The 25,845-nt window shown below is 41.6% G+C and overlaps 1 protein-coding gene across 1 annotated transcript in view; it reads left to right on the top strand.

Annotated features, from left to right (window-relative positions):
- The first annotated feature begins 1,789 nt into the window (after nucleotides 1-1,789).
- ST6GALNAC3 (ST6 N-acetylgalactosaminide alpha-2,6-sialyltransferase 3) overlaps nucleotides 1,790-25,845 on the top strand; it is a 636,542-nt gene continuing 612,486 nt past the window's right edge. Inside the window, exon 1 of the mRNA XM_040232540.1 lies at nucleotides 1,790-1,885. Coding sequence (XP_040088474.1) covers nucleotides 1,868-1,885 — 18 coding nt within the window. The 5' untranslated portion in view covers nucleotides 1,790-1,867. The remainder of the gene's footprint in view (nucleotides 1,886-25,845) is intronic.

Raw genomic sequence — 25,845 nt, 5'->3', positions numbered from 1 at the left:
CTTCTTTTGGGTAAGTATTTTGGGCCTAGTTTTAATATTCCTCTGACAGACCGAGTGGTGGAGATCTGTATACACACAGGTCAGTCTCTCCCTTTTTCTGCTATGTGTGTGATGTTACTTTCCACGCAGAAATAACTGTTTCTCTTAGTCAGTTCTGGATGGGGAATTGGGCTTTCCTTGTTGCTTCTGTGTCAACAAGGAAAGGGTGCTTGCCGAAGAGAGGTGGAGAGGGCCCAGGACATGTCTTCTCCCAGATCACCTGCTTCTCAGGTGGAGCTGCTATACCTCACTGTGTTTTAGCATCAGAGTATTCAGGTTGGATCGGAGAAGGCAGTGGCACCCCACTCCAGTACTCTTGCCTGGAAAATCCCATGGATGGAAGAGCCTGGTAGGCTGCAGTCCATGGGGTCGCTATGAGTTGGACACAACTGAGCAACTTCACTTTTCACTTTCATGCATTGGAGAAGGAAATGGCAATCCACTCCAGTGTTCTTGCCTGGAGAATCCCAGGGATGAGGAAGCCTGGTGGGCAGCCGTCTACGGGGTCGCACAGAGTCGGACATGACTGAAGTGACTTAGCAGCAGCATTCAGGTTGGATGGTGAAAAATGGCCTCTCTGAATTTCCAAGGTTAGACCTAACCTTGTTACTGAAACTGCAACAAAATTGTCAAATTATAAACTTGTTGCAGGAAAGGGCAAAGTCCTGTGCATGTGTGTGCAGGCGCGCACACACAAATTTTTATATATATCAGTTAATGTATGTATATGAGAATATACTATATTTTCATATATACATATATTCTATTTACAGCTTGTTTACGTATACACACGTTTTTCATGGGCTTCCCAGGTGGAGCTAGTGGTAAAGAACCTGCCGGCCATTGCAGGAGATGTAAGAGACACGGGTTTAATCCCTGGGTTGGGAAGATTCCCTGAAGAACCGCAGGCAATCCATTCCAGTATTCTTCCCAAAAAACGTAAGCTTAAAGCAGGAAAGAGCGATGCATTATCTGTTCAGTTCAATCGCTCAGTCGTGTCCGACTCCTTGCGACCCGGTGAACTGCAGCCTGCCAGGCTCCTCTGTCCATGAGATTCTCCAGGCAATGAAAGATCATCGAACCCAGGTCTCCCGCGTTGCAGGCGGATTCTTTACCTCCTGAGCCACGAAAGGAGACACTGTGTACTTAGAAAAGAAATATATCCTACATAGGCTCCAGTTGGTTGCATCTTTCTCTGATTGACATTTGTGTTCCCTTTTAATGGCAAATTTAGATAAGGCCATCACAGGGTTTTAAAGTAGAATGAAGGCTCTTTCCTTGACCAGCTTAGGGAGAATTTTGCTACTTTTGAAGAATCCTTTGATGTACCCAAAGCCTGGAGAGAGATGATTCCAAACCCACTAAACTTCTTTAAAAGTGTAGGGTCTGCTATGAGTTCTCTGATCTGTTAGCGAAGACCGAATCGAGGAGAAGAAAAGGCCACTTTCTCTCCCCAGCGGGACCCATCTGAGCTCCCAGCCTGCTGCTGAGCGACATTATATACGATGAACAGACAGAAGTTTACAGAAAAAAAACAGAAAAGAAAAAGTAGCAAGTACCAAGAGGCAGCCGCAGGCGCCAGGGACGGCACGTGATCTGGGGGCGGGGCCTCGCAGGCTGCTAGCCAGTGGACGGGACCGGGGGCGGGCTCACGACCCAAGGGGCGGGGCCTGTGCCCGCGCAGCTCTCACCGCGGTCCCCTTATTTGGATCTGCGGGAATGTGGGCTGGAGCGGTCCTGCAGCGGTACCAGCCTCCAGCCTGTCGCCGGGACTGCCCCTGACCCAGGCGCGCCCGCTGCTCGGTGGCAGGAGGGCCGGCGGAGCGCCATGGCCTGCATCCTGAAGGTAACGAATCGCATCTATGGCTCGGACGCGTGGTTGGCCAGCCTCTTGCTGCTCAAAGGCGCGGAGTCAACCGCGGTCCCACCGCATCCTCATCTCAGTTGTCTTTTCCTGGCTTTGATTTTCTTTTTGTTCCTTTGGCAAATGCATATGGAGGGAGATTCAGAAACATGTAGCTGGCACGGCTTCTCTTCCCACCATTCCTGCCTGCTCGCGCCTGCATTGAAGGAACTGCAGACTGTTGGCTCCAGGGGAGAGAAGGGCTGTGTGCCGAATAATAGGGATGGCAGGGAGGGGAGGGGTGCTCCAGCGAATCCCGCGGCCCCGATGCCTGAGGCCTTTCTGAAGCCACGCACAGTAGAGCAAAGGCTGGCCACGGATTATTGGTGCTGAGGAGTAGAGCGCTTTTGAATGGGATGAGAGTGAGCAGAGGGAGTTCTACCTCACATTTGATCATATGAAGACAGAAACTTCTGAGTTTACAGGTAGTCCCTTAGGAATGAGTTTTCTGTGAGATCAGCTAACTCTGTGCCCAAAGTTCCACTTCGGAAAAGTTCACAAGAGGATGTATTTATTAGTAGAGAATTTCAAGCCTAACTTTGGCTAAAAAATTTAAACAGTTGAACCTTTCTTTTGCTCACAAACAGACAAAATGCTTTCACTCCCTCTCAGAGTCTACTCAGGCGCCCCTTCTTTGCTGAGTTTTCTTTCTCCACGTGTGTTCTTAGCCTGGAGTGAACCTCTTTCTAGGTTCACAGCCTTGTAGCATCAGGTGGGAGGGCTTGGTTTGAGTGCCTCACTTGAGAACTTTTTATGCCACAGGGAATTTTGTTTATTTTTTCATTCAATTTGTTTGTTTTTCATTTTTCTGCACTATTGTTTCTACTGGTGCCTAACCTGACTCCCGACTGTATATGAGTCAAAAACATTCACAGCATGAAAGTTTCCTGGGCCTTGACTGGAGAGTGTAAAGGCCTACGCGTTCCAAGTTTGGGGAAGCTGTGTGTGACAGAGGAAAAACACCAGAAATCGTGTGTGTGTGTGTACACGTGTGTGTGTGTGTGTGTGTAGGAGCATTTGTTTTTCTGTGGGGTGATTTGAAGCCATCTACTGCTATATTAGTTACCTGAATCCTCTTCCAACATGCCTTGGTGTTAATAATGCAAATAAGAGACTAACCTAGTAGAGTTTGTTTCCATTTCTTATTGTAAAGGAGATGAGATATTTCCTGTGATTTCTCTGAACTTCCTTTGTTTGATTTCGGAACATTATCTGGGACGTAATGGTAGCAAGATCAAATAATACATTTTTATTATTTACATTTGTACTACATTGTGGGATTTTTACCTTGGAGACTTCTAGCACAAGGACTGAAATATGAATATGAGTCATCTCTACTATTTATTGGGTTATTAGCCTAAAGGGAAGCTGAGTGTGACATTTATTGTTGGCTGTCTTCTTACCTTTTGATTTCTCCCCTATCTCATCTTGCATATGTTCCAAACATTTTTAAAACATCTCAAGCTACAGATGAATCTGATCCAACTTTGCCTTTCCAGCCCCTCACACTGACCTCAGACATTTGGGACATAGCTATTGCTCCTTATTTTTTCTCCACTGAACCAAGCTGGGGTGCAGACAGGTAAACTGCAAAGAGCAAAGGCTTTGGACTCAGAAAGACCTTGGTCTGAACTCAGGCTCTGCCAGATGCTACCTGTGTGACCTTGGACAAGTCACTTAAAACATCTCTGAGTCTCGATTTCCACAATATAAGATTAAAGTAACAGCACCACAAGGTTGCAGTATTCCACAGGGTTGCTGTGGGGATGAAATAATATAAGATATGAAAAATACTTTGTGGAACGGGCATGCAGTATGTGCTAGTTTCCCTCATAAATAATAATAACTACAATTTAATTAACCTTTACTATATCCTCAGCTCATTTCATATAACTGTTATTTTTAGGTCAAGCCCGGCAAGGTGAGTATCATTGTTTAAAACCCCATTTTACAGAAGAGGAAGCTGAGGCTCCTGAGTTTAAGAGATTTTTCCAAGGGAACAGGGTTAAGGGCAGGGTGAGCCTGGACTTAGATTCAGATCTGCCAGCCTTCTTTATATTTTAACTGTGTTCCCTATACCTTCCCATGTAATGACTTTCTAAGTTGCCCTAAAACCATTCAGAATCCTTACCACCTTTGAGAAACAAAGTACCATTGTGCAACGATGGTCTTGATGGCCTGTGGTGGACCTTTTCTCCTTGTCTTTGAAGGGCCATGTGTGGTGCAGTGGACAGTCCGTACACCTAGATTCCATGCAAGCTTGATCTCCTGCATATATTAAACAGTCACTGCAACTTGGAACATCAATTTGCCCAAGTTGTAGAATGCCTGACAGGGTTTTGTGAGGGTAAGATGATATACTGTTTTTGTTGCTTTTGATGAAATATTTTCTGCCATATACCGGCCCTAGGCTTGCTGTTGGTATCACAAAATGTATAAGCCATTGACTCCATTCTCAACTGGCTTCCAGTATAGTAAGGGGGATAGAGAAGTAAATGAATGTTTATGTTACAATGTGAAGAGTAATAGGTCTGTGGAAGGCATAACAGAAGCATGGAGAGAGAAAGCAATGAACCCTCTAATTGGACAGTCAAGATGGACTTCTCACTCATATATGATTTGAACTGTAATTTGAAGATTGAATATGATGTAGTGTGATGAAGCTTGTGTTTTAGAAGGATAACTTTTGAGGCAGGGTCAACTTTATTCCATGGGCAAAATATAGTCTTCTCAACAGAGTTTAGAGGTAGATCTTATTTTCCATTTTTACATATGAGAAAACTGAGATACAAAGAGGTTGATTAACCTATCATTATTGCCTAAGTAGGACTTCCCTGGTGGCTCAGAGGTTAAAGCTTCTGCCTGCAATGTGGGAGACCTGGGTTCGATCCCTGGATCAGGAAGATCCCCTGGAGAAGGAAATGGCAACCCACTGCAGTATTCTTGCCTGGAGAGTCCCATGGATGGAGGAGTTTGGTGGGCTACAGTCCACGGGTCGCAAAGAGTCGGACACGACTGAGTGACCTCACTATTGCCTAAATAGTGACCCTAAATAGGAATCCTTGACTAGCTAAGAGGAGGAGCCTATACTGTGGCAGCAAATGGTGGTCTTTGGGTGCCATACAGATTATCCCATACAGATTAGGTTTTATGCATAGTAGGGGCCCATTCTGCCCATGTGTAAAGCTGGTTCTCATAATGGAATAATGATTACCTACCTCAGTAATCATTTAATTGTGGAATATATACTTACTCCACACTGCATGGACTTTAAAGAAATATGTGGGTTTTGTTTATGGCTCCACCACTTATTATTTGTGCAACCACTAATAAGTTTCTTGATTTCATTGCCTCAGTTTCTGAAATGGAGATGATCATGCATTCCTCAGTGGGTTATTCTACAGGTTAAATGGGAACATCTTCACATTAGTTAGAATAGGCTAGTTTACTGCAGTAAAAATAGCCTCAAGTCTTAGTAGGTTCATTTCTTGCCGTGCTCCTGGTTAGGCAGCTCTTCTGGGGAGCTAGGCCATTGTGAAGCAGCAAATAAAGGGCCACTCTCTTTCCATAGGGTGTTTTAAAAGTCTTTAAAAGATAAGAAAGATATTTACTTAGTATTTATTTGGTTATTAGTAAAGTAAAACTTTTAAATTTATAAAAGTCACTTGATTTTCTTCTCTTATAAATTAGACTTCCCTGGTGGCTCAGACGGTAAAGCGTCTGTCTACAATGCGGGAGACCCGGGTTCGATCCCTGCTTCGGGAAGATCCCCTGGAGAAGGAAATGGCAATCCACTCCAGGACTATTGCCTGGAAAATCTCATGGACAGAGGAGCCTGGTAGATTTGGAATTCATCTAGATAAGTATCTAGATCATGGGTAAGGGAGTCGTAGGCAGTGAGGCCAGATATGCGGGCAGGGGCCATGGGGTCGCAAAGAGTCAGACACGACTGAGTGACTTATAAATTATAAGATTAGTATAAGTATTAGTATCTTATAAATTACAGATTAGTATTTGCTATAATGAAAACCTATTCATATTTTCTTTAATGATTTCTATCTTTGGCCAGCAGTTACTTTTTGAAAACAGTATCATGTATACCTTTGATGTTTAACATATATTTAATGAGTTGTATTAAGCTGCTTCTTTTGGATTCTGTGCTGAAATGCACACTGAGTGGACATGTGGACACAGGACACTTCTTTCTGCCTTGGGAAAGATTATGGTTTTGCCAGGTTGCTGAGACTTAAGAACTTGAAGCAGTTAGACGATAGCACAGTAGGTGCATGACTAAGCTACTGTTACCTTCTTTACCTGTCACCTATCCTTGATGATCTGTTTTGGGAGGGCCCTGCTGTGAGGTGTGCAGGATCTTAATTCCCTGACCAGGGGTTGAACACATACCTCCCGCAGTGGAATGGAAGCTCACAGTCTTAACCACTGTACCACCAGGGAAGTCTCTACCTTGATCTTGATTGATGGGAAATTTGATGAGTGTTGATATCCAGTTATGTATGGGCTTGATGTCTTCTCATTTACTCTTCCCCCGCTGCTCCAGACCTAATCCTTCACCATGCTGCATCAATTCTATCTCAGGAAGATCTCTCAACTCTGCACATTATTCTCCATCCCTGTCACCTCTGTCTTGTCCAGAACCTCATATTTGGTCTGTGTTTTGAAATAGCCTCCTTTCCTTTGGGCTCCTCATAAACTCGCCCATCTTCCACATTACTCTCAGAGTACTGTGCTGAAGCACAGTGCTCATCAAGCCATTTGCAGGCTTAAATGCTTGTCTTGGCTCCCCAGCCCGTGCAGGATAAGCCCAACTATTTAGCTTGGCATTCGGGTTCCTTCTGAATCTGGCCCCTGCCCGCATATCTGGCCTCACTGCCTACTGCTCCCTTACCCATGATCTAGATCCTTATCTAGATGAATTCCAAATCTTCAGATATACCTCCTTTCATGGTTCTGTGCCTTTGTAGTATAGTATAGGGATTGAAGGGGCTTCCTTGGTGGCTCAGATGGTAAAGCATCTTCCCGCAATGCGGGAGACCTGGGGTTTAATCCCTGGGTTGGGAAAATCCCCTGGAGAAGGAAATGGCAAAAGCCTGGTCTCTGATGTCAGACCAGCAGTGAAATCTCTAAGCCTCAGTTTCCTCATCTGAGGAATGGGAGCAGAAATAGTACCTACTTCTTAAGGTTATGAGGAATAAATGAGTTAACTTCTATAGAATAGAACCTGATACATAATGAGTCCTTGGTAAGTATTTGCTATTAGTTGTTATCGTACAGGCTGTTTTCTCTGCAGGAAATTCTCTCTGCTGTCACTTTTCCTCCTCTGACAGAGTTCAACTTATCTTTCAACTCCTATTTCAGTGTCACATCTGCAGTCAAGCCCTCCTCTGGCTCAGCAGACTTCCTTTGTGGCCGCAGGGCTTGGTTTTTGTCTCCGAAGTGGACAAGTATTACCCTGTAGTGTAAATTAGCTGTTTATATGCTCAACTCTTTTGTTTTACTATGAATCCCTAAAGCCCAGGGACTTTAGTAGGTTGATCAGCTAGTGTTTCCTAAGCATACTGAGGGCTTCCCTGATAGCTCAGTTGGTAAAGAATCTGTCTGCAATGCAGGAGACCCTGGTTCGGTTCCTGGTCAGGAAGCGCCGCTGGAGAAGGGATAGGCTACCCACCCAAGTAGTCTTAGGCTACATTTGTGGCTCAACTGGTAAAGAATCCACCTGCAATGTGGGAGATCCCTGGGTTGGGAAGATCCCCTGGAGAAGGGAAAGGCTACCCACTCCAGTATTCTGGCCTGAAGAATTCCATGGACTGTATAGTAAATGAATACTGTTCTTGCTGTAAGTAAGACTATAGACTCAGTGAAAAGAAAGGAATACCTAGGGTATAGGAATATATGAGTGGTGGTGTTAGTAGTTATGTAATTGAATCTTGGGGGCAAGAAAGGTCTTGTCTTATTCAACTTGATATCCATAACAACTAGTCTGACTCTTAGTAAAGAGATTCCTAAATGTTGAATGGGCTTCCCAGGTGCTCAGTGGTAAATAATCCACCTGCCAATGCAGGAGACACAGATTCTGTCCCTGGGTTGGGAAGATCTCCTGCAGAAGGAAATGACAAATCCCTCTGGTATTTTTGCCTGGGAAATTCAATGGACAGAAGAGCCTGGTGGGCTACAGTCCATAGGGTCGTAAAAGAGTTGGACACAACTTAGTGACAAAACAACAGCGATAACAAGATAGTGACTGTGTAAATGATATAATTTTTTTGACATGTTAACTATAGACAACAGTCTAACTTGGCCTCTTCTAGGAATAGCTGAATTCTTTTTAGATATAGCATGGATTTTTCACTCTAATATAAGCAAGTAGATTGTAGTTTATCAATTAGTTTTCTTCTTAAGTTGCTTCTCAGTTCTGTTTCTTTTAGATCTGTGACTGCTTCTCATATAAAAGTCTGGAGCCAGTTTGAAATTTGGAGGGAGGGAGAACAGAGAACTGGACTTGGAAGGAGAAAGAGGAAAGTACAGGAGTGACTTATGTAGTGTTATGATCATTTTGGTTCTCTGGGTTAAAAGAAACGATAAAAGCAAAAGCTAAAAACAAAAAACAAACTCCAACATTCACAACCGTAATTTGTGTTTCTCAAACTATGAGATATCAAAATAAAATAATACGGCTTCACTGAGACTGGACAGCCACAGAAATGTCACAGGTACACAGGTTGTAACCGTAAAACTCTAGGATAACCCCAGCACATAGAATAGACAAGGCACTTTGTTTAATAAATCTGCTTTATGATATTTGTTTCTGCTGCCCAAGGGATGCTGAAGTCTCCGTGGTTGCCCAGCCTCATTTTTAGGCTTATGGTGTCTGAGCAGGTGCTTTTGCACCTTCCATCAGCTTACTTTAGAGAATGAGTTGCTTATGTAAAAGTTTGCTCTTTGGATGAATTGAGAACAACAGCAGCAATAACAGTTGTTCTTTACTGAACACCTAGAGTGTGTTCAGGCTGGGTCCTGGGCTGCCTGCTTTTCATATATCATCTCACGTAAACTTTTACTGGGCTTTCCAGGTGGCTCAGGAGTAGAGAATCCGCCTGCCAATGCAAGAGACACAGGAGATGCGGTTTAATACCTGGGATACTGAAGTTCAGAGAAGCTAATTAACTTGCCCCAGGTCCTGTGGTTAGTAAGTAGTGAAGGTGGGGTTGAACCTGGCTCTGGTTGGTGATGTAATGTGTATTTTACCTTCAGGGCCAATTTGGTGAATGTTTACAGGGGCTTTGAGTTTATTTCACCATCCTCTGAATCTACACAGCTTCCTAACATACTCCTGATGGAGCTCATTTTTAGCTGTGTTATTTTTAGTTATCCCTTCCTCAGAGTTTCCTTTTTGACAGAGGAACTAGAGGATATAGAGGGGCCACAGAGAGTGTGGAAATAAGGTTCTAACTCTGCCTCTAAAAAATTAATAGCCTTTTGACCCTGAGCAAGTTGCATGATCACACACCCCCACTTTCCTGAGAAACTCCTATGTCCCTTTGAAGGTGGGAGTGAGCAGAGGAGTAATAGAGTTGGATTTACAGTTAGGCCAAGCTTCAGGATCTGCACCCCACCCCACCCCCCCGACCCCACCCCAAGGCTCTGAGGAAGTTCTGGCATTTTTGTATTTATAATATTATATTCATTTTCTTAAAGAGAACCACAGATTATATAAGCTTCAGGCTTCCCAACCAAGATCGCCCCTGGGGTGGTGGTAGAATCCAAAAGAGATAAAGCTCGTGAATGTACTTTGAAAAGTAGAATGTGCTGTACACATAGGCAAATGATTATTAGTATTATTAATAATTAGATAACAGTTTGAATCAAGGAAACCTATCTTGGGGACTAGTAGGGGAAAGAAGAGTTTAGATTTGAGGAAAGCAGAGGGAACGCATTAAGCTTTCCGTCAGAGGTCTGGGAAAAGCTATGGTATCTCCTCCCCAGGAGAAAAATTTTTATCTGTTTGTGAGAATTTAACACATACTTATCCCCAAGGGTTGGAGATGGGATGAGTCCTCTGTTTTCTGGATTCAGCAAAAAGTGGAGGAAGGCATTTTTCTAATTGAACAGAGTAGATTTAAACAAGTGTTATCAAGATCCCATTACAGAAAGCTGCAGTTTAGCTCCTGGTTATTAAAAGGCTCATTATTCAGTTTATGGATTAGCCAGATCCTGTTGGTCCCTGGCCACTCTGATCTACACCTTTTATGCGTTTCAGTGCCAATTAGCACTCCCACCAGAGCCTGGAAAAGTCAGAGGAGCTAAGCCCCAAATTGGTTCATTCCTTTCCCTGTTTGCAGCTTTGTCAATGTTTGTCAGCAGGAGGGTAAAGAAAAGGACTCAAATGCGGTGAAGAGATTATCTGTGATTTCACTATTGTTTTCTTTCTTCCTCAGCTGGAGAATTAAAAGTTCTCTCTGGTTCTGATTTTAACTTAAAGTCACTAAATCAGAGATCTTGGCCTAGGGCATCCAGAGACTTCAATAAACCCCAGCCTCAGGGTAGGTAATATTTTCAGAGAGCCCTTTGTCCACATCCCACATCTCCAGGCCTCTGTCTCATTTCCTGTGAGATGTGGAGGGGTGGGGGCTCACAACTTCTGGTATTTGGGAGACTGGAAACAGTTAACTCCTAAAGAGATTGCTCAGGGGCCAGGAAAAGAGAGTCCTTGTCCTAAGTCTTTCTAGTGTTTGTGTAAAAAATATGTGTCTCTACATACACATAGTAAATATAAAGAAAAATAGGCACTCACATTTATTCAGTCATATCTTAATATGTATTGAGGTTTGAAAACCCTTGTATGTAAGATCCTTTTCTGGAAGGGACTTCTGTCTAACGTTCAAATCTGTTTCCTAGGGAATTTATTACCAGACACAAAATAAAAGGTTCGGTCAGTTTTGAAAACTCTGTTTGCATCTTGCTCTGAAAGATCACGATCACAAGGAAACTGGAAGTAAAATGTGTATGTCCTGCATTGGGAGTGGGTTGTCATGTGGGCTTAAACTGCACATGTGGAGCTCGTCTTAGATTTTAAGGATTGGAAAGAGCAAATGACCGTCCTTAGACAATTCCCCTCCTGACAAGAGGAGTGCACATCTGCGGAGAGCAGGGCTGAGATTCCTGATGTAGTTGTTTGGTGCCCTTGGCCCCAGCAGTGTGCCTGACTTTGAAGAAAGAGATGAGAAAGTCTCTCTCTGTGAAGGGTTTGCCTTATCAATCAGGGCAAAAGGGTAACCAAGAAAGAAGAGCTCTTCTCTAGGGTGTGGACAGGAAAAAGACCATGCTAGCACAGACTCCAAGTCTGATTCCAGTTTTGTGATGAGTTTGAGTAATGACAATAATACCTTTATTTAATATTCTGCAGCAGTACTGTCCAAAAATATAATGCAGCCCACTTAGGTAATTTTTTATTTGTAAGAGTCACATTAAAAAGAAAGCAAAAAGAAGTAGGCAGAATTTATTTAATAATATATTTTATTTAACCCCAAATATTCAAAACATGTTAATGTTAATTTGGAGTCAATACCAATTTATAAATAAGCTATTTAACTTGTTTTATAAGTCTTCATGTCTGTGTATATTTTGCCATTGCAGCATATTTCAATTTGGATGATAAAGTTTCACGCGTTCCGGGAAACAAACTCACTCAGAAGGACAATGCAGATAGTGGAGTGCAGTTAATTGCACCGGCGGGCCCAAGGCAGAGTCTCCTCTTAGCCAAGGACCCCCACCAGCATTTGTGAGAATCTTTTATACCCCATGTGTACGTGTCTGAACCCACCACTCCAAATTCCTTGAGACTTACATAAACCAAGGAAAATACAGTCCCGATAACCCCATCATTCACGTGCTATGTGCTCATGTGCTCAAACAGTCAAACAATTAGCCAATAGTCAATAAACCCGAGGTTACACTCTGATTGATACAGAAAAATTTATGGCCTGTCTGGAGGAAGGGGTGATTAGTATATGTTTTCTCTTAAGCGATGAGTAACCTAGATATGATCTTCAAGGTTCCCCTGTCTGGAGGGGGTCTTATCCTTCTGTTGTTTTCATAGGCACTAAACACAGAGTTCAGAGTCCATTGGAAAGATGGCCGAGCATGATCAGCATGAACAGGCCTAAGATGGAGTCCAGGCCCTATGAATTCCTTCTTCAATACTTGATCTTTATTTAGATTTTATAAAATGTTCAGTTGAAAAAGTAGATTCACATGTCTAAGTTGCTCCAAAGATGCATTTAAGCCTTTGATGAGCCCTTAAAATTTCATCTGAAATGGTGTCCTAAGCTTTTTCATATCCTGAGCCTGATTGGCCCCCCAGATGTTGAGCAGCTGTGAATTCTCCCAGGAGAGTGCTGCTTTGGTCTCAGTGAGGTAGGGTGAACTCCTGGAGGCTTTGAGGTCAGGGACAGACTTTATGCACTTTTATTTGAATAGTTCCTTTGCTCCAGGAGGGCGGTACACATATGGCAGCAATTTAGACATACAGAATAAACCGCAAGTCTTCTTTTAAGTCAAGAGAGTAAGGTGATTGGAGTTCCTTTGTACAATTTGCTTATTTTTTGACTGTTTATTTGTGTCTATAAATTCAGCAATATGCTAATAGGTGTACGTCTGGTGGTACTTAGAGTAAATCACTTTGTAAACCTGCAGCGCAGTTTTGCTTGCCTGCACTGAGTTGTATTCCTGCCCGGCTCTGCCTAGATTTCCTGAATCATAGAGTGTTAGCATTTTTTCATGCGGAGAATGTTTCATTGTCATAATGACAGCAGGTGCCACTTGTTGAGTACCTTCTCTCTGGCAGACAGCCCGCCAGATATTTTACAGATATTTATTATCCCTCAGCAAGATTACAGGATGGGTATTATTACTTTCACCCAACAGATGAGGAAACTCTAGTTCATATCGCGTAACAACTTTGTTAATACAGAACACTAAACCAACGTCCGCAAACTAATAGCCCTTGGGTCAGATCCAGCCTGGTGCCTGTTTATATGTAGTGTGCAAGTTCAGAAAGGGTTTTGTTTTCTAAAATGGTTGAAAACAATTAAAAGAAGAAGATTTAATGATGTGAAAATGTTAAGAAATTCCAATATCGATGTCCCTGAATAAAGTTTTACTGGAATATAGCCATGTTTATTCATGTCTTAGTGTCTTAGTGTGCTTTTGTACTGTAATGGCAGACTTGAGAAAGCTGACATGTAGACTCTGTGGCTTGCAAAGCCTTAAATATTCACTATCTTTCTCTTTACAGATAATGTGTGCCTACGCCGAACTGTTGAGTTCTTACTGTAAGAGCCAGGGTTAGGGGCAGTCAGGGTACTCACACCTGGGCCTCACATCATGAATATCAGGGTTATTTAGGGAATATGAAGCCAAGAACTCCACGTGAAAGAGGACACTGAAACCCAGAGAGGATAAGTAACTCCCCAAAGTCACACAGTGGGACTTTGATTCAGACTCCAAAGCTTGATCCCTAAGTCCATTGCTTCTCACAGATAAGCTGACCACACTGCGGCTCAGCTTGAACTACGGGACCTCCTGAAGGGCTTTTTACACCAGAGGTTTCTAAGCCCCACCTCCAGAGTCTATGATTCCGTAGTTCTGGACTGGCATCTAAGAATCTGCATTTCTAACAAGCCTCCAGGTGCTGCTGCTTGATGCCAATCATACTTCAGTTAGCCCTATCATACTACATCCTGCTCAATAAATTGCTGCTGAGTTATGAATGGCTTCAAAGCTGTGTGTGTGTTAGTCACTTAGTCGTGTCTGACTCTGTGACCCTATGGACTATAGCTCACCAGGATCTTCTATCCATGGAATTCTCCAGGCAAGAAAACTGGAGTGGGTTGCCATTCCCTTTTTTAGAGGATCTTCCTGTCCCACGGTTTGAACCTGGGTCTCCTGTGTTGGCAGGCAGATTCTTTACCACCCGAGCCACCAGTGAAGCCCTCAACTACAAATTTAAGTCAAGTGCATTCTAATGGCCTTTTCAGGCATTGTGATTGTTTGATTTCTGCCTACATTGTTCTCATTAAACTCCAAGATTTCTGATGCTATGGGACTCAGGCCACCATGAATGTTGAAATGTTTGTGCCTCTGTGTCTGGTAGCAAGGGACTGGGTCTGAAATGAATCTGTCACTGGTGCCATTCCTCTTGCATTTCTAGAAACTCTGTTTCTTTCAAATCAGTTTCAAAATCAGTTTATGATGATTTATAAACCAGGAATTTGGTTCCTGCTGATTGTATGTCAAGCCCCTTCTCACATTGTGACCCTCGTTTCTCTGCGGCTAACAAGAAGACCTGGGGGTGTAGGAAACAGCTTCTGTAGTTAGATTGTCCTGGCTTTGGTAGTGGAAGTTAATGGGTTAGTGCTAGAGTTCACTTTCTTAATTATTGACTTAGTCTCATATTTTAAAAGTCATTATTTTAGAATTAGGAATGGGAAAAATGAAGCCTGGTGAAAGACGATAGCTTTTGTTTTTTCCATGTTCATGATTCATAGCCTTGTTTGGGACTTTAATAAGTAACAAAAAGCATTGGAAACTGCTGATTTAATCTCTCATAGGCTTATATTGGCATAAAAAAGAAAATATATCTCTAAATATTTGCTTTCTCCTGGATCTCCATTTATGTGCCTTTATTTATTGTGGAGCCCATTTTTCAGATTTTTCTACTTTCATCTTTGGCCTCCTAGCCTGTCCCCAGTACAGGTGTTAAAGAGATAATTATCAAGTACAGCTGGTATCCAGGAATCCATCTGTCTCCTGGGGATTGGTTCCAACACCCATGGTGATACCAAAATCTAAGGATGCTCCAGTCCTTTATATAAAATAGCATCATATTTGTATATGACCTAGGCATGTCCATCCACATGCTTTAAGTCATCTTTCATTGTGTGTTAGTCGCTCAGTCTTGTCTGACTCTTTGGGACTATAGCCTGCCAGGCTCCTCTGTCAGTGGAATTCTCCAGGCAAGCATACTGGAGTGGGTAGCAGTTCCCTTCTCCAGGGGATCTTCCCGACCCAGGGATTGAACCCAGGTCTCCTGCATTGTTGGCAGATTCTTTACCTTCTGAGGCACCAGGGAAGGCCAATCTTTGAATACTTACACTAATACAATGTACATTTTATGTAAAAAGTTGTAAATACAATGGAAATAGTTGCCAGCACAAGGCAGATCCAAGTTTTTGCTTTTGGAAACTTTCTGTAATTTGGTGGAGAGGAGAACTGGGATGAGCAGAACCACAGATGGCAGAGACTGGAAATGGCCAAACTTGAGGATGCAGGAACTTGTGGGGGGCAGAACCTGAGTTCAGCTGGCTATACCTAAAGAACCGTCATCTCAGCCTTGTAAATCTTCGCTGTACAAGGGAAGCCTTATGGAACCCTGTTGCCAAGCAAATGAAATATCTTGCAGAGTGAGTTCCCAAGGTAAAACCCATTCCAATAGGAATTCTTCTCCGGGAAACCTAAGTCTTTTCTGTGTGTGCTCAATCGCTGTCGTGTCCAACTCTTTGTGATCTCATGGACCATAGTCCACCAGGCTCGTCTGTCCATGGCATTTTCCAGGCAAGAATATGGAAGTGGGTTGCCATTTCCTCCTCCAGGGGATCTTCCCCTCCAAGGGATCAAACCCTCACCTCTTGCATCTCCTGTATTGCTGTCAGATCCCACTGAGACACCGGGGCTCCTGGTGTAGAATCAGTGGTGTGGCATTGATGATAGCCGATGGATGTCATCCCACACACCTTTGCCATGGCCTAGAGGCTGACTTTACTACTGCTTTGCTCTTTTATTGCTGACTTTCTCCACCTTGTCCTCCTTTCTTTCTCCCTAGTTCTTGAAGAAAATTCACTCTCCAGCAGTAACAGGTACCTGAACCAACGACACCTTATGATGTTTTCTTATTTATTCTTTACATTCTTTCAGTTGGGAGTTAGAAAATCTCTTTCTCTCATACCCCGATTTATGTCACTTAATTATTTGCTCCTTGGCAGGTTTAATATTTATTTATTTAATTCTGCTTGCTGTTTAACCATAGCGACCTGGTTGATGACTTGAGCTGAGCCAAGATTTCTACACGTGACTTCTAACTTATTGGTAAATTGGGGTTTGTTTTCTTCTCATCCATTTTGTACCTTGATATTCAAATTTTACTTAAAGAAATGACATCTGAACCAAATCCCACTCTAGAGTTCTGTATTGGAACAATTGTAATTCACTATATATTTTTCCAGATTTGTATAGGTTAAAGGGGTCTGTGTTTGATCTTTCCCCACCCCTCTTTTCTTCCATGAAGAGGAAGTTGATTACCAAGCAGTTAGAGAGAAGTCAAGTACTATGGATAAGAGGAGGAGCAAAGGGAATGAAGATAAAACAGAAGCTGAAGATTTTAATTTCTTTCGAAATTATGGCCTGTATGAATAATAGTAACTGTAACAATAATCTACCTTTGTTGTTGTTCAGTTGCTAAGTCGTGTCTGACTCTTTGTGACCCCATGGACTGCAGCATGCCAGGCTTCCCTGTCCTTCACCATCTCCTGGAGTTCACTCAAACTCCATTGAGTTGGTGATGCCATCCAACCATCTTATCTTCTGTCATCCCCTTTTCCTTCTGCCTTGTCTTTCCCTGCATCAGGGTCTTTTCCAATGAATCAGCTTTACTGAGTGCTTACAGTTACTGTGTTGGGGCTTTATAGCTTTGTATCATCTCGTTTAATCCTTTCAAGCTCATAAGATAGGTACTATTGTACATTTCCCATAAGGATGAGGAAACTGAAAGTTGGAGAGGTTTACTTAAGCTAAGTGACCTCCCCAAGATTGTACCCTTATTAAAGGAGAAGGTAGAATTTGTATTCAGGAGTTCGGTCAAAGATAATATTCCTATAGTCATACATGGGCAAACCTATTTGAAACTTGCCCACAATAATTTAGTAACCTAATGAATAATGAATGATGTTATCAGTATGCATTTTCTGGGCACTTTATGGTAGACACTGTGTTTAAGGTGTATATATGGTTTCCTTTAATATTCAAAAGTCCTATTAGAAAAATACTATTATTATCATATCTGTTTTACCTGGGAGGAAACACTGATGCTTGCAGAAAACTTTAGTTCTTTGCCCCAGGTTCTTTGGCTAGTGAGTGTAAATTTGTGTGAGCATATTATTTTATAATCATTTGTATTAATTAGCATTTGCTATATGCAGTAAGGGCCAGGCTCTGTCCTCAGCCCTTTACACTTATTGAGTCATTTAATTCCTATTTTTAAGAAAAGGAAACCAAGGCACAGAGTGGTTAGGTAAGGTCACCAAACTACTTTTGGCAGTAGTGAGAACTGAACCCAGGCAGTTTGGCTCTGGTGTCTGTATATCTACCAAGTGTGCACAAGACTACAGATCTCTCCACCTCCCACCCCTCATCCCCCACCCTGCACTTGGGTGTTCTACCTCCTAATGCAGAGAATCACTTAGGACTATTGAAATCTGTTCCGATATAAAATCAACCCACTTCCAAGGAGCTTGTGGAGATTTTTAAAAACTTTCTTGATTATTGATTGGATAAACTAAACTAAAAAATAAATTCTTTGAGGTGTTTATTTTATGCCTTTGAAGAATTTTGATTCAGATACATTTAGAAGAACCACTCGATCAAGTCAGACCTGGTGGCATTAGTTTCCAAGTGGAGGTGGAATTTCTAAGTGAGCATGAGACAGACTGTCATTCTGACTAGACGAGGGATGCCAGGCAATTTTCCCTCTTGACTGGTCTCCCTGTCCTCCCTTCTTCACCTGTTTCCTGGAATAACTCCACAGGGAAACCAAAGTGGTTTTTAAAAAGTAAATCAGGTCATGTCAGTTTCCTTATCTAAATTTTTTGGTGGCTTTCCATTTCACTTTGGATAACAACTCCTTTCCAAGGCTCACAAGTGCGCATGACCTTGCTCCTGCGTATTTTTGAGAAATCATCTACATCTTGGACCCCTGATTATTTTCATTCCATCCAGTTCTTGGACCATGCCAAGTTCCTCTGCTTCAGAACCTTTGAGCTGTTATCCCCCTGCCTGCCATACTTTGGGTCCAGGTTCTCCTTGAGGCTATTTCTTCCTACCTTTCATGCCCTTAGTTAAAGTTTGGACAGGCCTTTGCTGATTTATAACAATGAAATATAACTTCATGATATTCCCTATTATGCTTCCCTATTTATTGTGTATTTAACATTTTCTTAATATATGAATACATGCATATTTGTTTGTTTATCTGTCAGTTAAAAGACTGAAAGGACAGAAATCATGGTTATTTTGTTTATCACTGTATGCCTAGCATCTAGCATAGTATAATCAAGAAAAGAAATGAATGATTTAATGAATTAATTTCAGGCAAAAAAGGATTGTAGGTGCAAAGATATGGTGGCATGAAGGAACAGGTCATTTTGGGGAAGAGTGAAAAGTTGTGGATGACTGTCACTAAGTTGGTTTTGAGAGCCGGAGGAAATGATATAGTTGGTCAGATCGTGAGTGGTCATGTTGGTCCTATCAAGTAGTGTGGACTTTTATCCTTTAGAAATGGGGAAACTAATGGGATTTAAATAGATCATTAAATGTGGTAGAGATATTGGGTCAGAGATAATATTTTATTGTCTTATTTTAGAATACTTCGAGTCCTTGAAATGACTCTGGTCATTGTCCTTCATATTTGGAAATTACTTGTCCCAATTATGATTTTGCTACAGTGTTTGCACAGGCAGAATTTCAAATAGAATGCTGGAAATAAAAATGTGCCAAAGATGTTAGTGTGCTTGTTTATAGCAGAGCCTGGTGTTTTATCCATGAAATAAGAAAAAGCCAATAACAGAATTAAACTAAACATTTTATACAAATAAATTATCGGTTGTTCAGGTTGTTGAACTTGCTGTTTAATGAAGGAATCTTAGATTTGGACATTATCTTGGGTTGTTTAAACTCTGTGTGGTAGAGCTGACTCATGTTCAGTTGACACTATTGCTCTTAAGGAGGACATTAGGTCATTCTGCCCTGTGGGTCATTATGTAGCAATAGTCTTCCAGCCCTGCCTTGGAAGAACAGTAATACTGTCCTGGCAGCAGTTGTTATTTACAGAGCACCTGCCACAGGACAGGCACTGAGCTAATCACCTTAGATTATGTGGGGGGAAACTTTCCAGCATCTGTTTGAAGTGTTTGTATTCCCATTTTACAGATGGAGAAACAGCCCCAGGAAAGTTGAGTAAATCTCCCAAGTAGTGAAGTGAAGGGATTAAATTCAGATTTGTGTGACTCAGAATGCCCTGCTTTTAACTCTTGGCTTTCCTACCTCTAGAGGAGAGAATCATATAGGACTTTTGACCAAACATAACTACACTTTGAAGGAGCTTTTGAAAATAATTTTGATCTGAGTTAAACTGAATATAAAAAGTCAAGGAATTCCAAAATAATTTTTCGATTGGAAGAACTTTTAAACTAGTTTACACTTTGGCAGACATTTATTTAAAACTCTTAGATTAATTGAGCCCTAAGTTGAGCAGATATTTGAACAGTCCATTTGAAAGTGCTAATAAAACTAAAATATTATTGGCAAATGAAGCTGCTGAAATCTTTATTTAGCCTGATGAATAAGCATGAGTATTATCAGGCAAACTAGCTGGGATGGCTACATTTTATTCACCTGGGCATCCCACCAGATGTCTCCTCGTCTTCACTTATCTCTCTGGAATCAGGTCTTTGCATAGCAGCTAGAAGGAACTTTAAAAAATGCATATAAGATGATTTTATTTCCTTGCCTGACTGGTCATATTCTGGGAGAAAATATTTACAAATCATATGTCTGATTGGTTAGTACCCAAAATGTGTAAAGAACTCATTCAACTCAATAGCACAGCAAACAAAAACAAACAATCCAATTAAAAAATGGGCAGAGGATCTGAATATTTTTCCAAAAAAGACGTGTAAATAGCCAACAGGTACATGGAAAGGTGCTCAACATCACTAATCATGAGGGAAATACAAATCAAAACAGTCATAAGGTATCACCTCATACCTGTTAGAATGGCTCTTATCAAAGAGATAAGAAATCACAAATGTTGGCAAGGACCGGGAAAAAAAACGCTTATGCACTGCAGCCACTGTGAAACATAGTATGGTTCTTCCTCAAAAAATTTAAAAAAGTACCATATGATCCAGTGATCCATGTCTAGGTATTTATCCATAGGAAATGAAAATACTAATTTGAAAAGAGGTGCAGACCTCTGTGTTCATTGAAGCATTATTGACATTTGACATTGCTTGTTCCAAATATGGTAGTCTTAATGATTACACAGCCAGAATTTTCTGCTAGAAGGGTGTAAGATAAAATTTGGCAGTGTCATTTTTGTCCCTGGATGTGGTACAATCAGTTACAATTTTTTTTACAGTCAGTTACATTTAAGATACATGTTCCCTAAAGTCAAGGAGCTAGACCAGGATCTTGTACTGGATCCATTCTGTGTGTTCATGCTTTAAAGAGAGTGTGACATCTGGACAATCTTTAAACTTTGGATAAGCAAATACACCAGTCCATTTGAAAGTGCTAATAAAACTAAAATATTATTGGCAAATGAAGCTGCTGAAATCTTTATTTAGCCTGGGCAGTCATAAGTTTTCAGTTCAGTTCAGTTGCTCAGTTGTGTTTGACTCTTTGTGACCCCATGGACTGTGGCACTGCAGGCTTCCCTGTCCATCTCCAACTTCTAGAGCTTGCTCAGATTCATGTTCATTGAGTCAGTGATGCCATCCAACCACCTCATCCTCTGTCATCTGCTTATCCTTCTGCCTTCAACATTTCCCAGCATCAGGGTCTTTTCCAATGAGTCAGTACTTCACATCAGGTGGCCAAAGTACTGGAGCTTCAGCTTTAGCATCAGTCCTTCCAATGAATATTCAGGACTGATTTCCTTTAGGATTGACTGGTTTGATCTCCTTGCAGTCCAAGGGACTCTCAAGAGTCTTCTCCAACATCTCAGTTCAATACCATTAATTCTTCGATGCTCAGCTTTCTTTATTGTCCAACTCTCACATCTTACATGACTACTGGAAAAAATGTAGCTTTGATTAGACAGACCTTTGTTGGCAAAGTGATGTCTCTGCCTTTTAATATGCTGTCTAGGTTGGTCATATCTTTTATTCCAAGGAGAAAACGTCTTTCAGTTTCATGGCTGCAGTCACCATCTACAGTGATTTTGGAGCCCCCAAAATAAAGTCTGTGACTGTTTCCACTGTTTCCCCTTCTATTTTCCATGAAGTGATGGGACCAGATGCCATGATAATAGTTTTTTCAACATTGAGTTTTAAGCCAACTTTTTCACTCTCCTGTTTCACTTTCATCAAGATGCTCTTTAGTTTTTCGTCGCTTTCTGCCATAAGAGTGGTATCATCTGCCTATCTGAGGTTATTGATATTTCTCCTGGGAATTTTGATTCCAGCTATGCTTCATCCAGCTTGGCATTTCTCATGATGTACTCTGCATATAAGTTAAATAAGCAGAGCCTTTAGAATGTTTAGAAACAGAAGATATTAAGAAGAGGTGGCAAGAATAAACAGAAGAACTATACAAAAAAGATCTTCATGACCCAGAGAATCACAATGGTGTGATCACTCACCTAGAGCCAGACATCCTGGAATGTGAAGTCAAGTGGGCCTTAGGAAGCATCACTACGAACAAAGCTAGTGGATGTGATGGAATTCCAGTTGAGCTATTTCAAATCCTAAAAGATGATGCTGTGAAAATGCTGCACTCAATATGCCAGCAAATTTGGAAAACTCGGCAGTGGCCACAAGACTGGAAAAGGTCAGTTTTGGTTCTAATCCCAAAGAAAGGCAATGCCAAAGAATGCTCAAACTACTGCACAATTGCACTCCTCTCACATGCTAGTAAAGTAATGTTCAAAATTCTCCAAGGCAGGCTTCAGCAGTACGTGAACCGTGAACTTCCAGATGTTCAAGCTGGTTTTAGAAAAGGCAAAGGAACCAGAGATCAAATTGCCAACATCTGTTGGATCATCAAAAAAGCAAGAGAGTTCCAGAAAAACATCTATTTCTGCTTTATTGACTATGCCAAAACCTTTGATTGTGTGGATCACCACAAACTTTGGAAAATTCTGAAAGAGATGGGAATAGCAGACCACTTGACCTGCCTCTTGAGAAATCTGTATGCGGATCAGGAAACAACAGTTAGAACTGGACATGGAACAACAGACTGGTTCCAAAAAGGAGTATATCAAGGCTGTATATTGTCACCCTGCTTATTTACCTTATATGCAGAGTACATCATGAGAAACGCTGGGCTGGATGAAGCACAAGCTGGAATCAAGATTGCTGGTAGAAATATCAATCACCTCAGATATGCAGATGACACCACCCTTATGGCAGAAAGTGAAGAAGAACTAAAGAACATCTTGATGAAAGTGAAAGAGGAGAGTGAAAAAGTTGGCTCAAAGCTCAACATTCAGAAAACTACAATCATGGTATCCGGTCCCATCACTTCATGGGAAATAGATGGGGAAACAGTGGAAACAGTGGTGGACATTATTTTTTGGGCTCCAAAATCACTGCAGATGGTGACTGCAGCCATGAAATTAAAAGATGCTTACTCCTTGGAAGAAAAGTTATGACCAACCTAGACAACATATTAAAAAGCAGAGACGTTACTTTGCCAACAAAGGTCCGTCTAGTCAAAGCTATGGTTTTTCCAGTAGTCATGTATAGATGTGAGAGTTGGACTATAAAGAAAGCTGAGCGCTGAAGAATTGATGCTTTTGAACTGTGGTGTTGGAGAAGACTCTTGAGAGTCCCTTGGACTGCAAGGAGATTCAACCTGTCAATCCTAAAGGAAATCAGTCCTGAATGTTCATGGAAGGATTGATGCTAAAGCTGAAAGTCCAATACTTTGGCCACCTGATATGAAGAACTGACTCATTTGTAAAGACCCTGATGTTGGGAAAGATTGAAGGTGTGAGGATAAGGGCACGACAGAGGATGAGATGGTTGGATGGCATTGTCAACTCAGTGGATATGATTTTGGGTAAACTCCAGGAGTTGGTGATGGACAGGGAAGCCTGGTGTGCTGCAGTCCATGGGGTTGCAAAGAATCGGAGATGACCGATAGACTGAACTAAACTGAACTGAACTTAGAGTCCTTAGAGCATTGATTCTTTTGAGTGCTTAGGGCATTGATGTACAGTTCAGCTTCTTTCTGATACTGGTGAACAATGAGTGCTTGTAATCTTAAACTGTAATTTTGGATGAGTGAGGTACTTCTGGCCCATTGCCCATTAAATGTCTGTTGTTTCCTGAACCTGTCTTAGAATGTGGTTTCATATTACTGCCTTTGAGGCACCTGTTTATATAGTAATACTGAGCTCCAGGGTCTTCCCTGGTGGCTTAGATGGTAAAGAATTTGCCTGCAATGCAGGAGACCCAGGTTTCATCCCTGGGTTGGTAGGACCCCTAGAGAAGGAAATGGCAACCCACTCCAGTCTTCTTGCCTGGAGAATTCCATGGACAGAGGAACCTGACGGTCCATGGCTTCACAAAGATTTGGATACAACTGAGTTGCTGGGAGAAATATCAATAACCTCAGATATGCAGATGACACCACCCTTATGGCAGAAAGCAAAGAGGAACGAAAAAGCTCTTGATGAAAGTGAAAAAGGAGAGTGAAAAATTTGGCTTAAAGCTCAACATTCAGAAAACTACAATCATGGCATCCAGTCCCATCACTTCATGGGAAATAGATGGGGAAACAGTGGAAACAGTGTCAGACTTTATTTTTGGGGGCTCCAAAATCACTGCAGATGGTGACTGCAGCCATGAAATTAAAAGACGCTTACTCCTTGGAAGAAAAGTTATGACCAACCTAGATAGCATATTAAAAAGCAGAGACATTACTTTGCCGACTAAGGTCTGTCTAGTCAAGGCTACGGTTTTTTCAGTGGTCATGTATGGATGTGAGAGTTGGACTGTGAAGAAGGTTGAACACTGAAGAATTGATTCTTTTGAACTGTGGTGTTGGAGAAGACTCTTGAGAGTCCCTTGGACTGCAAAGAGATCCAACCAGTCCATTCTGAAGGAGATCAGCCCTGGGATTTCTTTGGAAGGAATGATGCTAAAGCTGAAACTCCAGTACTTTGGCCACCTCATGGGAAGGGTTGACTCACTGGAAAAGACTCTGATGCTGGGAGGGATTGGGGGCAAGAGGAGAAGGGGACGACAGAGGATGAGATGGCTGGATGGCATCAGTGACTTGGTGGACATGAATCTGAATGAACTCTGGGAGTTGGTGATGGACAAGGAGGCTTGGCTTGCTGTGATTCATGGGGTCGCAAAGAGTTGGACATGACTGAGCGACTGAACTGAACTGAACTGAGTGAATGACAGATACACACTGAACTCCAGACATCAAAGTAAGCTCCAAATATGTATATGTCAGTGAAAGCTTCAGTATATCTGTGATTCTGTTTTGTAGCCTCCATATGAATTTGTATTGATGATGAGGAAATATGGATTTAGAGAAATTTCTTGAGGTCAAAGAGTTAGTGGATCTAGGACCAAGGACTCCAACACAGTTCTGACTCCAAAATCCATGCTCTTAACCCCAGCCCTGTCCAAGATGTAAGGTTGTCCTTTAGACAGATCAGGATGTAGGGAGGAACAGAAGGAGATCTCCTTTACTATAGATTGTAAATAAAAATGTCTTTCAAGCCATTTTGTCTAAAGCCGATCTTTCTGTCTTGAGTTCATTTCTCTGATTAGAGGTGCTTTGTTTTGCCTAATAAATATTGGAGGCATCAGTCTTGTAAACTCAATCAGAGTTAAATAAAGAAATCTTCTATTTCAAGGATTAGTTAATCCCTTGGTAAAGAATATTAATATTGAATTCACTATTCATTATTAAATTCAGATAATATTCATTATACTGAATATTAATACCTTAGTTATTCTGTTTTATAACTTGACTCAAAACAGTAACAATGGAAAAAGCCGATATTTTTTGATATATCAGGTTGTCTTATAAGCACTTTTTTCTTATATGGGATTTTCTAATTTGATCCTCACAACAACTCTGTGAGGTGGGTGCTATTGTGTCAATTTTCCAGAAGAGGAAACTGAGACACACAGAAGCTAGATGAAGGAACAGCTTCATGGCATGTGACATGTATGATCACAAAGCCTCATGCTAGAAGGGCCCACACTTGATTTAATGCTCTTTAATTGCTGTCTAAAAATTCTTCATAATTTTGAACAAAGGGCTTCACATTTTAATTTTGCTCAGGATCCTGCAAATTATACAGTTGCTTCTGCCTACGTGAGCTGTCCAAGGTCACTGTCCAAGGTCAGTGGCAGAGTTGGCCTTCAAACCCAGACTGCCTGGCCTTAAGCTGACATGATTTCATTTACATTCTCTAGTTTCCCATATCTCATATTTGTAAAGCAAGGTCCCCCCTCAACCACCTTTTTCTTTGGGATTGTCTTCAGAGGCAGGTGGTTTGATTCATCTTTGTTGAATTCTTTGGATTTAAACTTTGTTGCGCTGAGTGTCTGATACATACAATTTCCCAGTTAGGTTTATAGAAGAGCAGTAGGGAAGATCTAAAGATATGGCAAGAATTGTACACCCTTGCCATAGTGAAAAAAATCATAGACTAAAAATAAATAGGAGTAACGTGGAATTACTGTGACATATTTGTTTTGTATTAATAGTTTTCCTCGGACAGCAGAAAAGAAAAGAAAAAGAAAGCCCTGGTGTATATGAAAGGCAAGCCATCCCTTAGCAATGCTTATCTGCATGCGATGCTC

The sequence above is a fragment of the Oryx dammah genome, unplaced genomic scaffold (assembly GCF_014754425.2).
Source record: "Oryx dammah isolate SB20612 unplaced genomic scaffold, SCBI_Odam_1.1 HiC_scaffold_28, whole genome shotgun sequence".
NCBI classification, from domain to species: domain Eukaryota; kingdom Metazoa; phylum Chordata; class Mammalia; order Artiodactyla; family Bovidae; genus Oryx; species Oryx dammah.
Note: the sequence above shows the minus strand (reverse complement) of the source record. Positions and strands in the feature narration are given on the sequence as shown.